This window comes from Uloborus diversus, chromosome 10, assembly GCF_026930045.1.
Source record: "Uloborus diversus isolate 005 chromosome 10, Udiv.v.3.1, whole genome shotgun sequence".
NCBI classification, from domain to species: domain Eukaryota; kingdom Metazoa; phylum Arthropoda; class Arachnida; order Araneae; family Uloboridae; genus Uloborus; species Uloborus diversus.
Genome location: NC_072740.1, coordinates 82,026,047 through 82,044,250, shown reverse-complemented (window position 1 = coordinate 82,044,250; position 18,204 = coordinate 82,026,047). Strand labels below are relative to the sequence as shown.

The 18,204-nt window shown below is 31.1% G+C and overlaps 1 protein-coding gene across 1 annotated transcript in view; it reads left to right on the top strand.

Annotated features, from left to right (window-relative positions):
* The first annotated feature begins 1,112 nt into the window (after window positions 1-1,112).
* The window catches only part of LOC129231310 (acyl-protein thioesterase 2-like), a 46,079-nt gene continuing 28,987 nt past the window's right edge, over window positions 1,113-18,204 (top strand). Inside the window, exons 1-3 of the mRNA XM_054865599.1 lie at window positions 1,113-1,246; window positions 1,413-1,484; window positions 9,262-9,293. Of these exons, the coding sequence (XP_054721574.1) occupies window positions 1,434-1,484; window positions 9,262-9,293 (83 nt within the window). The 5' untranslated portion in view covers window positions 1,113-1,246; window positions 1,413-1,433. The remainder of the gene's footprint in view (window positions 1,247-1,412; window positions 1,485-9,261; window positions 9,294-18,204) is intronic.

Here is an 18,204-nt window from a genome sequence, read left to right as displayed (position 1 = left end):
ATAAGATTAGTTCAGTTAAAAGCCTGCTTCAATAAACTTGTTTACATATTAACTGAATATCAACACCAAGTTAGTTGCTTCTGATAGCAACAAGTATATTCGCAGAAAATTTTGACACATGTATATTGTCAGCTTGGAAAATCCATTTCGAATAAATGCGTGTACAAGGTTGAAAAAATAAAGAAATAAAAAGTTGCAAGTTAACCGTTTCAAATATTAAAGCAGTATGCTAAAATTACAAACAAAGATATCAGAAAGAAAACTGACAATTGTTTGTGTAATGGAGGAAAAGTTAAGTAACTTTAACTGCATGAAGCATAAAATGTTAATTTATTTATCTGAGAAAAGTACTTACCTCCGAACTTTAAAATTTATTCCATAAGGCGCCCGATTTTTTTCTTCTCATGCAGGTTGTTCGGTAGCGCAAATCGCTAACTCAATTTCACTCAGCAAACACTCAGACACTTACAAGACTTATTATATATATATATTTTTTAATTGCTTCTACATTCCGGTACGTTTAAAGGATGAGATAAATCCAACAGTATTGTGTTCAAGAATGTGCATCCGAATTTACATATTTCCTATTTTATCTATTTCAACCAGAGCAAGCAGCAAGTACTACTGTTTTCTTGCAAACTGCACTGCTTTCAAAGTTTCGCGCCAAGTTCAAAGATCGACGACTGGTGGCGTAACGAAGCGGGGGGGAGGAGAGGAGTTGTCTGGCCTGTTATCACGTGGGTCTCGGTTTCAGCCACTCTTCCCGCACCCGCTTAGGACTATTTTTTTTTTTTTTGAAGGAAACTCGAAAGCGAACAAGAAGCTAATCTTGCAGCTCGGCGGCAACCCTATATTCCCCTGTAAGCGGTTGCGCTTTCCGAGCGTAGCTGTTGTCGCAACTCTGAAAGCTACGTTTAATTACACTGAACTGCTTCGATTCCGATCCTCTCATAGGGACTTTAGTTGACTCTAACTCGAAATAGGAATATTTTTATTACAATGTCTGTTTGTATCAAAACTGCATTGTCCTCTCCAGTGCTTTTTAGCTGTTGCCACTTACCAGTCCTGAATTCATTTTCATTTTAGCATCTAATGTTTTGGCATCAAGTAGATTTTGGTATATCGCTGCGCTGTGTACACTATACAGAGGTAGCAGGCCACGGCTTATTATTTTATAATCATCATTATATTAGCCGTTTGGTACTGAAATAGTAACTTTAGGAGGGATAATCATTATTTATAAAAGGTAAGAATAGGGTTACATGCTTGTGATTCATATGTTGCAGTAGCTATCTAAACTCATCGTATTAAATATGTTCTCGTGTAGACGGTTCCATAATATTGTTACTAATTGTTTCGTTTCGTTGTCGCTGAGTTGTCCCAAACTCAGTGTTCCATCAATTTATTTTCAGATAGGAAATAAAGCCACAAGAATGTCTTCGTCGCCGGTGGTTATATCTGCCGCTTCGAAGCAAACTGCTTCGGTGAGTAAATTTCTTCGCAAAACTTTAAAAGAGTCGTATGTTTCATTTTCAAAGCTGTGGCTTTTTTTTTTGCATCGGATGACAATAAATTAGAATCTTGATTTATTTTCATCAAAAGAAAGTTTCTTTGAAAAATCATTCTTTGCAGGGTGTTTGAGAAATAACTCATTTACTTTGAAATGACATAATAGCAGAACCGTGTGTGATGGGAAGGTAAAATAAGTTGTATGTTGCACCAACGCTCTGGAATTTTTTTATGCACCAGTTTTTAAAAAAAGTTCAAAAAATCCGGAGAACCCTGTAGTCAAATGTTTTTTAATTGGTGCATGAAAGTACTTATTGAACAGAGGTCAAATCTCATTGCGATAGGTTCGATGTGGCCATCTTTCACTGCAGTAATATGACTATTTGATTGCATAATATTACAGTTGTGAGAGGTAGCCATATCAAACCAATGGGTTTGATGTGGGCAATGAGATTTGGACCTCTGTTCATTAAGCCCACTTTCATACACTAATTAAAAAAAATATTTGACCACAGCACTCTGATGTCCAGTTTTTGAACTATTTTTGTAAAACCAGTGCATAAAATATTCCAGACCTGATGGTGCAAAACACCACTTGTTTCACTTTTCTATCTCATATGGTTTTGCTGCTAAGTTATTCCAAAGTAGGTGAGTTTTTTCTCATACACCAATTAAAAAACATTTGACTACTGCGCTCTCTGAATTTTTGAACTGTAACTGTTGAATAAAAAAAAATCCAGAGAGCTGGTGCAACATGCAACTTGTTTCACCTTTATATCTCGCACAGTTTTGCTGTTACATAATTTCAAAATAAGGGAGTTCTTTCTCAAAGACCCTGTATATTTCTAGTCTACAATAGTTAACATTTTAGTTACAATTATGCTGTGTATATTAAGTGTTTGGTAATGAGTTTATGGGTTATTTTCTCGATTTGTTAACTTTCAAGACCTAATGCTGTATCTTTCAATTAAATATTTATTTTCACTATTTAGTGACATATTTTATTTAAAGCCTTTAAAAAAGTATTGAAAATGTATATGAGCCATATTTTGTAGTTAAATTTTATTTAAGAAAAATAATCTAAGTGGTGAAATGTTACTTCTGTTCCCTGTCCTCAACACACATTTGTCAACTTTTGAGCAAATTTACTTTGTTATGAAAGTGCTATAAATAAATACAGAACAAATCTGATATACCCCCCTCTTGGCGACTTTTTCCTGTTGGCGCCAAAAAAGCGTCGCCAAGAAAACTATGTATGACGTCATATGTCATACATCGTTCTTAGCGATGCTTTTTTAGCGCCAACAGGAAAAATTCAAATTATGTCATTAATTATTTAATGAAATTAATGCATTAATTTTTTTTCCGTTGTTTCTCCGGGATACGAGCCCTTGGTCTCATAGTACTTTCGTAATGAGACCTCGGCTCGCCGGCCCTGCCTCGGTCTCATTACGAAAGTACTATGAGACCTCGGGCTCGCCAGGACCTCGCTGCCGCTCGGTCCGTTATCCCTCCGACTTTTAATATACATCACAGTCGGATATAAGTCACAGATCTCCTCCGTTCAGTATACAATAAAGTCACAGATTTTATGTGAAATTAACACCATTTTTGTGCTACAAAAATGCCAACCAGACCAAAATACAAACTACCAGAAACACACTAAAAACACAATAATTCAAAATATGTTCACTTACCTTTTTTACTTTTCTTTTACTTCCTCACGTGAGGCAGTGCACATATGTTCCGCTCTTAGGATATTTGTTCGGATTTTAATTCAATGTAATTTAATATTTCTTCATTAATATAATTTCGCCAATCGGCTAAAGTTTGTGATGAAAAAAAATATTGACTTTCAATATCAGCAGTTTTGGTCCCAATTAAAATCTCATATGTTATCAAAAAAATCTCCTCTATTTTCAACTTGCTAGAACTAAACCATGACCCACTCCTGATCGTTGCTTCTTTTCCACAAACAACACCCCCAATAACCTTTCTACAAAAAAAATTAACCCATCTGAACATTTTTTAGTTTTTTTAATTTTCATAACAGAATTACATCTAGAACATAACATTTCATTCTTAAGTAAACCAATTTCCCTTAAAAATTCTAAAAAAACCTCTTTATTTTCAATTAGTTTAAATATAAAAAATCTATTTAGGACTCCGGTACGTCCAAACGTTGGACGACCTGACGAAAAAGAAAAAGAAGATTCATTCAAAAATTTCAATTGATACATTTGGACAACATCACAAACCGAACTCATAATTAAAATAGAAAATTCAACTAAATTAACATTAAAAAACAACAAGAAAAAGAATACTCTAAAATAAAGTTTGAATTGAAACTTTATTTTAGAGTATTCAACTTAAAATCTCCCTAAGAGCGAAACATATGAGCACCTACCTCCTACCACACATACACGTGCAAAAAGACAAACTTCGAGAAACTACTTTCCAGCGTTCAAGTTGCAAAACCAGGGTTGCCAAGTTATCGCCTTATTGGCGATTTTCGTATCGAGCGAAAAATTAAAATCTCGCCAAGAGGGGGGGCATATCAGAGGAGAGCCATAAATACATATGCATCATGATGCAGGGGTCTGTCCAGAATTTTTCACAGGGTCCGTTTTTTGTGAAAAATCAAATAATTTTGTGAAAAATGAATTAATTTTATGAAAAATCAAAAAAATTCGCAAAAAAAATTTTTTTTTGTTAAAACGAAATTTTAGAATTTAGAGATGGCACAAACTGCATCAATTAAACTTAAAGCTGAGTGTTTTCTTCTTCTATGACGAGAAAATCATTCTGGATTTTTTTTTTCTGATATTTGGCGGGGGGGGGGGGGCATCGCTCTTTCAAGTATCAATATTTATTATCATTCTGCATTATGTTAAATTATACTAGATATATTTTTGTACAGTATTTAAAATAATTGTAACAAAAATATAAATAAATAAAACAAAATTCAGAATAGGGTTCAGCATTCAACTTCTTGACCCAAGACACTCTTAAAAAGCACAGAATTTCGTTTCAAACTTATAAATTCCATGATTTTAACAAAAATAAAAAGATATTTCAATTGTTTACCTCTTAACAAAGCGTAATAATCATCGAAAAATCGGATTCCCATAGCGGATGCAAAGAGATCGCAATTCTCAAAAGTGAAGGCATCAAAAGTATAAAAGGGTAGTTTTCAAAAGGTGGGAGCAAACACAGACTTCAACTTTGAAGCTTCAACACCAAATAACTTTCATTTTAATTAACTCTAAAATTTTTGAGATAAATTATAATGCTGTATAGAGACAAGAATTGACATAAATTATGGAAAAAAAGCTCTTTAAATGCCCTTAAAAATATTTTCTTTGCTAAATGGCACAATTTTTGGACATACCAAAACGTCAACTGAGCAAATGTACCATTAAAAAAAAATTTTTTTTTAATTATTTCCATACGTTTCAAAAAAAAAAATTAAAGGCATGAATCTTACACTGAATAATTTTTTGTTAATATTTTACACAAATAACAAAAGTAAAGACAGATTATTTACTTTGTAAACGATTTTAGAAAAAAGTAAGTTTGAAATTTGATGCATGTCCAAAAGTTACGATCTTTACAATGCTATTATTTGAGAACTAAGTATATGATGTTTTCGTTTTAAAGGTATTTATCGATCCTCAGAATCAGTTTTTAATTGTTTAAAAGTGTTTTCATAAGCTTTTATGCAGTATCTTAGAAGAAAGATAATTTTTCTTAAACATACATGTGAGATGTCCAAATGGCGTTACAATCTTGACGTCGATAATTCTGTCCGTTTATTTATAATTTTTTTATAATCCACTGTCTTCTAACATCAATAAAAAAGATTATTATGATGTTATCTTCTTTAATCCATAGGTATTTTGCATAATTAATACATTACACATTGAACAATACATAAATTACAGTAGAAACATGGCTGTTTATGATCGAACAAAAGCCATTTTGCGCGAAAATCGCCAAGCAAACCTCCATTGGCGACAACACAGTATACGATAAGCTAAAGGTTATCAGAGGGGGATTCCAGTTTGACAAATGTAGTTAATCGTCAGCTGCGCCAGTTTTGGCGACTTTATCACCTGCACTAGCAAATTTTTTTTTCCCCGCCGCTTTTATTATTTTAGAATTTTTTTTTTCTCTTCTTTCTTTTGGAAACATAATTTAACGATCTCCAAATAGAAATACGAATTTCTTTTTTCAATATTTTTTTAGACATCGTTTTAATTCTTATGACATTAGAAAATATATTCATTATTAAAACTGATGTCACTTTTTACATTCTTTCTTAAAACATATTTTGTTTATTTTTCCTTTAAAAATATATATGTCGTATTTATTTGTCTCTATTTTTATTCCTTATTTGTCCCAAAAAATCAAACTACAAGTTTGTATAATTATTTCCATGAAGCTTTTTTCTACCTTTCATCAACTTCTTCAAAATCATTCCAAAACTTTATTATATGTAAAGAGCAGTATGTATAGCCATTCAAGTACTTCATTACTATCCTCTTTATCATTAAATTGCAAAATTCAAAAAGTAGTAAATAAAATTTTCATTGGAAAAGTTAAAAATCAGATTAACAGTTGTCAAAAATGGTGAAACTTACATTATGATGATGTCCAAAATCCGTTACCTACAGGACAACAATGTCCAAAATCTGTTACCTACAGACTGCTAATTTAATTTGCTAATTAACAATTTTTACAAATACCTGCTGTCTTTTCATGTTCATATATTGTGTTCTAGGTATGCATACTATAGAATAAAAGCAAAATTGATATCAAATTCGAAAATTTTTGAAATTGCTCAAAGTTAACTTTTTTGTTCCCACCTTTTGAGAACTGCCCCAAAAACGGCTTGTAAAAGAAATATTTTTGATAAAATTATTTTAAAATTGCATTTTAGAGTCCTATGATAACGTATCATTAATATCTGTGAACAAATACAGTTGACCCCCCCCCCCCCCAAAAAAAAAAATAAATAAATAAAATAAACCATCTATTCAGCATTTTAATTTTTGACTCATAACAGAAAATGGAATTTTGCTTTAAAAACTTGAAATGAGAGTTCTAACAGAAATAAAGAGACTTTTCATTTATTTGAATCCTAATAAAGCGAAGTTAGTTTGAAAAAAGAACAAAATATGATTCTCATATCGGATATTAAAAGATTGCATTGTTCAAAATGTAGATATCTAAAGAAAAAAAACGGTAATTAAAAGAGTTTACTTAAAGTTAATCATCCTTGTTAGCATCGAAAAATCAAAACCCATATAATTTTCTCCCAAAATAACAATTAAACATCCCACCATACCCGTAAAAACGCAAATATTGACAAGCGGACAAAATGATGAGAATATTTTCTAATCTCATTATTAAAGGTTCAACGCCAACGCCAGCCAACGCTAAGTGGTGATAGTTTTGAAGTTGGTAACCCTATCTGAAGCAATCATATTTTTTCCTCACCCTTACTATCCCTTTGCAGTTCTAAGTTCATTTCGCATATATATTATTATTGTTTATTAAATCATGAGCAGCGAAAAGTGCTTACCAATGCCGTTTACCAATGCCTTTTTAGAAAAGTTTACAACAACACCGCTGCTAATTAGCTGTGATAAAATAAACAACCATTATATTTATTTGGCAGTAGCAATTATTTAGCAGGAGCATTGCAAGAGTGCCGATTTTTTCTTTTCTTTTTTTTTTTTTCAAAATTAGCCGATTTTGTATTTATACAAAATCAGCACAATTATAGAGGGATCAGCTTATAAGCTGATCCCTCTAATTTGACTTAAGAAAAGGTTCCAAAAATTATCGGTTTATACACAGAAATATGCGTTATTTTGCTTTCAGATTTGCTTTTTCAGTAAACAATTTGACAGATCCGATCTTGTTTATCAGAATTTTGTGAAAGGTCCGTTTTGTTTGATCGGGATTTTGTGAAAGGTCCGTTTTGGTTGATCGGATTTTTGTGAAGGGTCCGTTAACGGACTCAAATATCCTCTGGCCAGACCCCTGTGATGTAGAATAACTGTCTAGTTAAATGTGTTATATCAATATTCTTCACAGTATCTATGCATTTTGTTATCCACATCACTTTGTATAGTGGCAGCTCTGGTTAGTTGAGCTGTGACCTTGACTATGTTTACATGTTTTAGGGGAGTTTAGTGGAAAAATAGACGTGTTGTTGGCTTGGATTTTAGTTGGAATATTTTTGAAAAACTATTAAGATAGTTTCTAAAATCAACGTAGCCCCAATTATCCCTTCCTATTTACCAAAATAGAAGTAAACATTGTCAGAGTTGGTGCCCAACTTCTTAGAGCCTCACAATATGTGTCCCCAGGTTTTGTGTGAACACTTCCCCAAGCAGAAAAAAAGGTGATAAAGATCTATAGGTTGCTCAAATTGGCTATAAACGAACTTTCAGTGTACAAAGAATGTTTTTCTGTGCAAGAAAGCAACATTTAAATGAAGTAAACATCTTGTAGGGTTTCTGAGCCTTGTTTTGTCTTAAAAAATCAATGCATGACTTTATACAGTATTATTTCTCTTTCCCAAGTTAATTAAAAGTATTAAATTAAAAGTAAGTAAAAAACAAAAAATTGTTTATCGAAAGTGTAATAAGAAACTGTTATAAAATAATAATCTAGTTAAATAAAGGAAATGAAACAGTTTTTCACCTGTTAAGCCAGAACCATTATTTTGTCATTTCTCTCCCCTATTTTAAAGACGGTAGTTTCAGATGAAAGTAATTACCTAACTATTCAGAATGTTTTTAGTGTGCTTGAATTATTTGGTTATATGTATTTTTAAAAATCTTTTGTCAAATTTGAAATATTAATAAAATAAGAACATTGTTCAGTTTTTAAGATAATAAAACTTTCCTGAAAACGAAATGCTGTCATATAAATTTCTCCTGTTCCTATACCATGTACAATTTATATTAAATAAACAAGATACAAATTTGAAGGCAATATCTAATATTAAAAATAATATAATTGCTTGAAACACAGGAAAAGGACTAAGCCCCCTGTTTTTTACTGTCATTTCTAAACCTTTTTTATAATTTCTGTTCCTGTACCAAAAAAAATTTCATTAACAAATATTTTTATGTAAAAATACTAAGTGTTTATTTTAAAACGTGATCCTATTTGAGACAATATAAAAACATAAGTAATGCATACATAATTGTAGCGTAAAAAATTAAGAATTCTTTTGAAAAATTGAAAAAAAAAATATTGTTAAAATTTTTTTGAAATAGTATTTTAAGTGATGTATTATGTTTACTTTTTCGTAATCAATTAATTAAATCTAGTTAAAAAATATCCTCATCAGTTTTGGAAGCATTTAAGTTGAAGTCAGTTCTGATATTTTTCAGCGCTATTAAAATTTAAAACTCATTTACTTTAAATTGTGATTTTTTTTTTCTGTTGTTGCTGATCATTGATTTGTGGACTTAAATGTCTTGTCTTTATATAAAAATTAACTACTGTCTACCAATAATCAGATCAATTTTTCATACTTGTCATTGACAAAGTATTGATAAAGTATTAAGTTCTTATTTGCTTATAAGAATTTTCAGTGCTTGCAATCAACGACGTAATAAGTGCTTTTAATTTCGTGCATTTCTCAATTTCTATTATTGATTCAGTGATAAGTTTTGAATTTAAAAAATGTTAAAACAGTTTACTAATTAGACTTGGTTTGTTTTGCAGGTTATTTTTCTTCACGGTCTAGGTGATACTGGGTAAGTTGTTAAAAGTTTGTGTTCAATTACAAATTTCGTAAAATTTGCCATGGAGATTAATGTTTCTTATTTTGGCAAATTCTTTTGTTATGTGTGTTACTTTTAAACTACATTTTTCTACTTTAATGCCCTTTATAACAAACTTGTTGTATGCTTTTTATTATTTTAAAAATTAGTTGTTAAATCTACATATGTTTTAATTTTTCAAAAAAAAAAAAATAATTTTTCACTTTCAAAGTTTTTTTCTGAAATTTTGTTACTTGTGTTACCCTTTATGCTCGCTAGCTAGATACTCGAAACTTTATATATATATATATATGCACCTAATTCTATGAAGTATAAATGAGTAAAATCAATTTTTTTTAATGAAGAGATACATTATTAATGATGTGTTAAGCAATTAAAAAATTTTTTTTCCGATACATTTAAAAAAAAACTTGGTGAGAGCTAATGGCATATACCATGTGGGAACTAATGTCTCCCCTTGTAGACAGTTTGCTGTTGGACCCAAAAAAGTTACTAAGAAATCAATGTACAACAATCTATCATCACCTCAGAGCAACAGTAGGATATCTTAGTTTATTTCTGGGATTACATGTATTAGTGTTGCTCTGTGGTGACTATATGTCGTACATTGTTCTTAGCAATGCTTTTTTTGGCGCCAACAGGAAAATGTACATTAGCAATAGATATTTAAGAACACAATATACAGTTAAACAATATGCAACCATAGCAAAAATAATCTCGAATATACACTTCAAAAATACCAAGAAACTAGAAACTCTTTTTGTACACAAAGAAAAAATACTAAACGTTATTTAAAATACTTAAATCAGCAAACTTCTCTAATTATTTAGTATATAAATCAGTGTTCGCGCTCAACTATCCGTAACCTGGGTCCCAGGGACCCATTAATGAAATAGATTTGGGGTCCTTTGGTAGAAAAAATGAGTCCCTTAAATTTTAAACAGAAAATCTTAGTGCGTAAATGAATAATATAAAAATATTTATACTTGGGGGGGGGGGGGGGGGAGGCATGAAATAAAATAAATTGGTTATTTTTGCCCTAATTCTTTTGTGATTTTATCATTGTAAAATTATTTTCAAATAATACACTTGCAAGACTCAGTTATGTGAGAAACTATTTGGTCAGTTACAATGAGATTAACTCAAAATTTACTTTAAAAATGGGTTTTACCATAAAATATAAAACAAGTGCCTCTGATTGATCAAGCAAAAAGCACTCCCTTAACTTTTGTTTTCCTGGAAATTTTTCTTAGTGAAAAAAGCAAACAGACCCCCCCCCCCCTCCCTTCCCAATTATCATTGGCAATTACATAATAATAATAATAAATCGCAAGCGAATGAACCCAACGCAAAAATCGCGATCGCAAAAACGAAACATTTTCTCATATGAGTGTGAAAATTGCTCATTTGCAATCTTAAATCAGTATATTTGACTTTATTTTGACTTGTTCAAAGTATCTGTTTTGATTTTTGTTCTATTTTTAAAATCGCGCCATTTTGAAAATGGCGCGATCGATTAATACCCGACTTTTGCAAGTCCAAATAAAAATAACCCATCAGAAAGAGATAAATTATTAGAAAAAGAACAAGGTTAAAGTGCTTTTGTATAAAATTCAAGTATTCATAAGCAATTTAACAAGAAAAATGTAAAGTTCCGAACTCTTTGTGTTTAGCGCGATCTGGAAAATATTCGCCATTTTTTTCTCCCCTCTTTTTATTGGGGATGCAAAATGATGATTTTCAAAAGTAATTCTGGTTACATGAATACCAAATTGCAATATTTTTACTGTACAATTGTCTTGTATTAATCCTGAAGATTGCATTGAAAACCTCTCTCATTTTTAGTCTTCATTTCTGTTTTTAGGAATTTCCTCAAGACAAAAGTTGAGGGAAAACTTATTCTTAGAATACAGTACAGTGGGCTATTTGTGAACTTGCTCCCTGAGCTCTGCCCAGGAGGTCACTGTAAGCTCCAGTCTTATCACTAAAATTCCATTGACTGATCCACAATTGGGGTATGTTTGAATAGCTGATAAACAGATAGGGTCATTTTAGTCCCTTTCTGTTGATTCTCCTGGTCATTTTGAAGCTTAAAAGCATTTACTAAATAGATCTTTAGCATTTTCTCCCATTTTTTTTCTGGTTCTTATCTTTTGGGTTTTCTGGGTCCCTGGGACCCGATTTTTCGCGGAAGTTGCGTCCCTTTCCCGCGAATTTGCGTAAAAAACCCGCTATAGCGCGTAAACGCGAACCCTGTAAATATAGACCAATAGAAATAAAGTCTTTTCAAAAAGATGTGTTTCATTAAACAAAAACTTTTTTCACTCTACAAAAAAGAAGCAAAGCGGTTTAAAGGGAAAACCATCCCCGAAACCAGTCTCAAACAATATAAAAATATTATAAAATCGATGAACAGAAATGTTTCTAAATTAGCAAAAACTATAAGGCTACTGTTTTACATTTTTACTACTATTTCAGTCAAAAAAAAAAAAAAAAAAAGTCGAAGTTCTTCAAGTTTTCATGTATGAAGAGTATTACAGTGACTGCTATGCAATTGTCCAATTGCATACCATTCACGATCGATACATGTTCTATCTCGGGCACATTATAGATACAATTTGTATTATATATTATTAGTATTTGTGGAAAAGATATGTATTTTGTATTTACTCACAATGATGATTTTTATAAAATAGATGTGTCGACTATTTGTTTTGTTTCACTCTCTAAACCAGTGGAAAGAAGGGGTAAAATTTTCTTCACAAACCATGAGCTGTTTCTTTGTTAAAATAAATTGGTTTCTTTTCGCTCATTTCAAGTAAATAAATAATGGCTCAGATGCTGAATGCCCCCCTTGGCAATATTTGAATTTTTGAACAATATTGATTTTTTTTTTTGCCAATCAGGTGATAATTTCTTTAAACATGGTAACTTTGGCAATAGGCACCTGGGTTTCGTAACCTTAAGGCAACATAGGTCTGTTCAAAGTTGTTATTGCACGCATGTTGAATCGCTTGGTTTTTTTTTTTTGTATTGTACCTCACAGGCAAGCTTATTTGTTTTATTTTTTTATTTTTTTCAATTCAGTAGTTGTGTTTTAATGTGTAAATCTTAGAAAATGCTAGTTTCTTCAGACTTTGACCTTGAATAAAAAGTGAAATTCAACATGGGTGGGTGTGTCTTTTGCATTAACATGGGTGGGTGTGTCTTTTGCAAGGCAACATGTTGTTGTGTTAAGGTAAGTTTTAAGGGAAAACCATCCCCAAAACCAATCTCAAACAATATAAAAATATTATAAAGTCAATGATGAACAGAAATGTTTCTAAATTAGCAAAAACTATAAGGCTACTGTTTTACATTTTTACTACTATTTCAATCAAAAAAAAAAAAAAAAAAAAGTCAAGGTTCTTCAAGTTTTCATGTATGATATCACAAATGAACAATACAAAAAGACTATACTTGCATTTATTTGCTATCAGAAATGCTTTAAAATAACAAATATAGAGCAATTCCATGGTGTCGGACATAAAAATTGCACAAAATTTACTTTGAAAAACCAACACATTTTTGGTTAACAATTTTGAAACAGATCAAAATATTTTTTAAATACTTACTAATGTTTGTAGAATTGTTAAGCATAAAAAGAATTTCTGATAAAAAAATTTATTTTAAGAAAAAAAGAAATATTCAACTCCTGGTGTCGGACGTATGAGCTGAATCTGAAAAATGACACTAGCAAAACTAAAATCTAAGATCCAGGTCAATGGCTTAATCTGCAACAATGCAACTACCTTTATGTCCAAGAGCAATGATGAAATATTAATAACTCATAAATATTTTTAAAATTTTAGCGGTCTTAAGTGCCAAAATAGGGAATTTGGTATTGGTGTCGGGGTCGTAAAAACTTGGTATTGGACATAATATGTACAAAATTACCATGGTGGTGAACGTAAACAAAAATGTTTAAAACCTATTTAAATTACTTTTAATTTTACTTTAAACCTTGAGTAATATGTTAATGACAATAAATGAGATGTTTAGATAATTACAACATCCTAGTAGCAGAAACTGAGACACAAGACGTGAGTCACAGATTTTTCAGCGGCCTGCAGATAATTTCACCAAAGAAAAAAAAAACAAAGAAAAATAAATAAATAAAAGAAAAAACAAAAGAAATACAACTTGTCAAAGATCGTTTGAAGATTATTTTTTGACCGGAAAGGCGATGGATGCTTCGGCATTTCAGCTAGAAACATGTTGCCATATTTGGTCATTCATAAGATCGAAGTAGATAAGATGCTTAAGTATAAAGGTTTTAAAAAATGAAGTAGAATTGGCTGTTACATACCTGCCAAGCCTTCCGGATTTCCCGGAAGTTTTACGGATTTTTATTTCCTTTTCCGTTTTTTCGGTTATGAGCAAAATCTTCCAGATTTTTCACGTTTTGTAGGAAAAAAATTGTATCTCGCCAATTTTGGCGCTAATGATTCTTTTGTGGAACGTTTTAGGCTAAGTAGCCAAGGAAAGATTGCCGTAGGAGAATGGCAGAAGTGAGGCAAGATTATGACGTCACGGAGTGATACAGCGCATGACTTCATCGGGATCCAATCAAAGCAAGCGTCGCGCCTGGCAACTAGGGGCTCAATTTCGGCGCCGATTATCTTCTCGTTCTCTCAGTTCTTTTTTTAAAATGAGTACTAAATGTTATTTCCCAACTTTTAAAGAAAGCAATAAAAGTAATATTTACTAAACGAAAGTAAGTTCAATTGATATGAAATTCATAACTAATATATTGTTAAATAAAAGAGGATAGGGGTTCTGTTTGATTTTATTTTGCCTTAAAATCTTGTGGATAAAAATAAAAAAATCTTCCAGATTTTTTTTCTCGGAGGTTGGCAGGTATGCTGTTATATTCAACTTCAAAACAAATGAAAATAACTTAAAATGTGCAGCAAATCTTTTTTTTTTAATTAAAAAAAAAACATTTCTTAATAGTAAATAAACACTTTTATGTTTAAAATTTCACCTTATCTTCATTGCTTTGGACGCAAAAGCACAAAAAACTCTTCAACTAAAGTGTAGTTTCATGAGGATTTTATTTTTGAACTATTTTTTTGCTACAAGTTCAGAAATTTATATCTTAATTTTTGGCGTAGTCGGCATGTTTGGTCATTCCCAAGATGTTGGTATGCAAGACTCTTTATTAAATGCCTACGTTTTCATAAACAGAATTGGTTGTTTATTGCAATGTAAACTGTTGAAAATTATGCAAAATGTGCCATTTTTTCAGATAATTCTTAGTTATTGTCTTTAAAAAGGCAAAAATTTTATCTTTAGAATATTATCTTTCATTGCTTTAGAGGCTAATGTGCTAAAAACTGACTATTTCATCTAAATTGTAGTTTTTAAAGGATTTTGAATTTATATTATGTAACATTCAATTGGGACACTTTCAAAAATTCACATTTTTATGGATTTCTCGAGAAATAAAAAACCAATTGCTCTGTAATTTTTTTCACATAAATAGTATACTCCAGCTGCCATTTTCCAACAAAAATTGTATCTGCTATACGTTTAGGGGACAAACAACAAATTTAGGAAACAAAAAAAGTTTTTTGATTATTTTTCATTATAACAGGGTTCGTACGCTCCGGGAATTGTCAGGGAAAATGACTGTCAAAAATGTCAGGGAGTTTTCAAATTTTGTCCTCAAAAAATTTTTTTCCCCAAGGAATTAAGTACCATGAGATCTAGTCTGCGTTTTTATTGTGATTTCACGAAAAAATTGTAAATTTTTATCTAAACCGATTTTAATTTCTTTAATCATTAAAAAAAAATTTAAAGTAAATGTGCATTATGAGCTGTTAGTAGAATTTGTAAAGATGTGACATTACTGAATAAAATATGATAATCATTTTACAATTAAGATTTTCCCAAGTTCACTGGCATTGGAAAATAAAAGTTTCATTTGTATCATTTTTTTGTCATGGTACTGTTGATAGCTAAAAGCAGTGAAGGATTATTATAAATCACACAAAAAGTACATTAATTCAATATGTCCAAATTTTTCTTTTAACATTAGGCCTGCTGTTATAAAGATGAATCTCACTGGACAGAGCATATGTATAATTATTTATTTTTAATTTTCTAAATAACATTTGAAACTATGTAAGAGAAGAAAAAAACTTAAAATTGTCACTTCAAAGAGAACATTGAACATAACAGACTGCATGGGTCAACTTCACAATCTGTCTGTTCTGCACCACTGTATTAATAGTTGAAAAGAAAAATGACAAAGAGTAAATGTAAAAAGGAATAAACGGGGGGGGGGGGGGGGGGGGGATTGCAGTGTTAGATTTGCAGATTTGTTGAAATAAAAAAAAAATATTAATGAGTTTAAAAAAATGAAAAAGCTCTGTCAATTAAAAAAGGGTAAGAAAAAACTAGAAAGCTGCTGTAAGCAAGACATTATGGCAATGACTTTTGAATAGAATTTAATATCTGTAGGAACTGGTCAATTGCAAAAACTTGGGAAATTCAAGTGCTTTCTGGCTACTTATCTTAATATAATTTAGTTAAAAAAAATTATTTCTCTTTTGTTTCGACTCTTTCTTTGTGAAAGTACTATAAGGGATTAAATGTTTTTTCAGTTCGGTTAGTCAGTTGTTGTGTAATTTACTATGGTCAGGGTACCTGTTTGTAATGAAGCAAAATTTTTAACGACTCCTAAAATTTTGCCGAAGAGTTTCTAAAATTTTGAAAAGTCTGAGAGCCCTGAATTGGTGTCTGAACTATACAAAATTGGTTTTTACTTTTATTTGTTTAGTTGGATATAAAATTTGGTATAGGTGTGTCATCAGCTCAAATTCCATAGATGTTATATATTATCTATGTTTGAAAGTTAAATATTTCAGGATAGTCAAAAGATTTAAGTAACAATAGAAATAAATTACAAATGGCTTATGATTTTATTTTGATCTAATCCAAAATTCTTATAAAATATTTTTTTTGCATACTCTTTAAAATTCCTGAATTGGTAAATACTTTAAACCCAAACCTTTTTTCTTTTTTTTTTGACCAGTGAGACAAAAATTAGGAGCTCTCTGCTTATATGTGTGTAGTGCATGAATAATATATAAACCCCTTGTCTGTTGAGGAAAATATACAAGATTCACTCTCCAGTCCCATCATTTTTTACACAGGTACGCATAGTTATTCAATGTGATAGAGGGAAATTAAGTGAAACTTTTGCTGTTTAAAATCTGTACTTTCACAAAATGAACAATAAGAGAAAAGAAAGTAAGTTTAGAGTTACAGTATAACAAAAACTATGTTAAAACATCTGCCATGTGATTTATCGAGAAACATGGTGAAACACATAAATCAACATAACATACAGTGGACTGATTTGTAAAAAAACCCCACCTATTACATCGAAAAAGTAAATATAGGGACGCAACAAATAAAAAATACTTTTTGCTCAATTAGAAATACAAGCAATTATTGCACAATTATTACTTTCACCATTTCAGAAACATCCTCCTCTCCAATTCCCCCCCCCCCTCCCTTCTTCTCTGAAATAGTATTTTTTTCTGCCCAGCTTATAGTCTAAGATCCGGCTGCAAAATTCTGCACTCATCGAGTATAAAGTCAAAATCCAATTTTTACATTACATTATGAAAGGGGTAATGTGTTTTGGCTAGGTTGCCTAGCAAGAAGCGCCCGAAAGTATTTTTTATCAAATTAATATTGTTTGACATTTTGGGGTAAAAATAACGTATTTGTTATTGAAATAAACTATACTCTACTTCAAAGAAATATACCCAAAGAGCTTGAAAAGTATGGTTGCCGTTGCGCAACTGGCCGCTACCTATTTGCAGCCACATGTAAACGGGTACTATTTGTGCACATTAATGCACTCATAAAGTATAGTCATCATTTATATATATTAAGTTAAAGCTAATTTTTTTTCTGAACGTATTAAACTAAGGTTGCCTATGCAGAAATGGCCACAAGTGGGGGTTTCCAGCTGTTAAAGATTGTGTAGAATGAAAGAGTTAGCACTTTACAATATTCGTTCGACAGGGATGGCGACAGCCAGCTTTATGTATAGGCATATCCAGGGAGGGGGGGGGGGGGGCAAGGTTTAGCAGCGCTCCCCCCCACTTCAAAAAAAAAAAAATTTAGAATTAAAAACAAAAATAAAATTCACTGTTGTTATGGGCCTTTTCAAGTGCGCCACAAACTTCAAATTTTATCAGGGTAGAAACTCTCAATGGGCTAAATGGAAAGCCAAATTTCCTCGATGAAAATTCGCCTAAAGGAACTCCAAATTTTGCCGAATGATATCTTTATCATTTTGTCAAACAAAACTTTCCGAATGGTGATATTTTTGCCATATCGTTGAACAAAATGTGCCGAATTTGCCAATCAGGGCTTCCCTATGGCTGCTCTCCCCCTCTCCTTTCTTGGTTGAGCTGTATACGCCCTTGGTTGTACGAGTTTTTAAAGTCATCCCGCATGCATCAGTTTTTAGTGTTTTCAACCAACGCTGCAAACAGTAGAAGAAACAAATTTTATACGTTCCAAAGGAAATAAAATTAATAAATTTTTGTTGGTTAAATTAAAAATCCCATATACATATAACATGCATTCCTAAATAAAAGGTAAAATATCTTTCATCTATAAAATTAGAATAAAATATTAATATTTGTGAAAGAATATGACCCCAGTTATTTATGAAAAGACAATTATATTATACAGAAAATGTTTCCGGAAAACAAGAAAATTATTTAAATATTTTTACAATACAAATTAATTTTACCTTTTATTAAGGAATTAATTTTATATATCAATGGGATTTCAAATGTAATCACACAAAAAT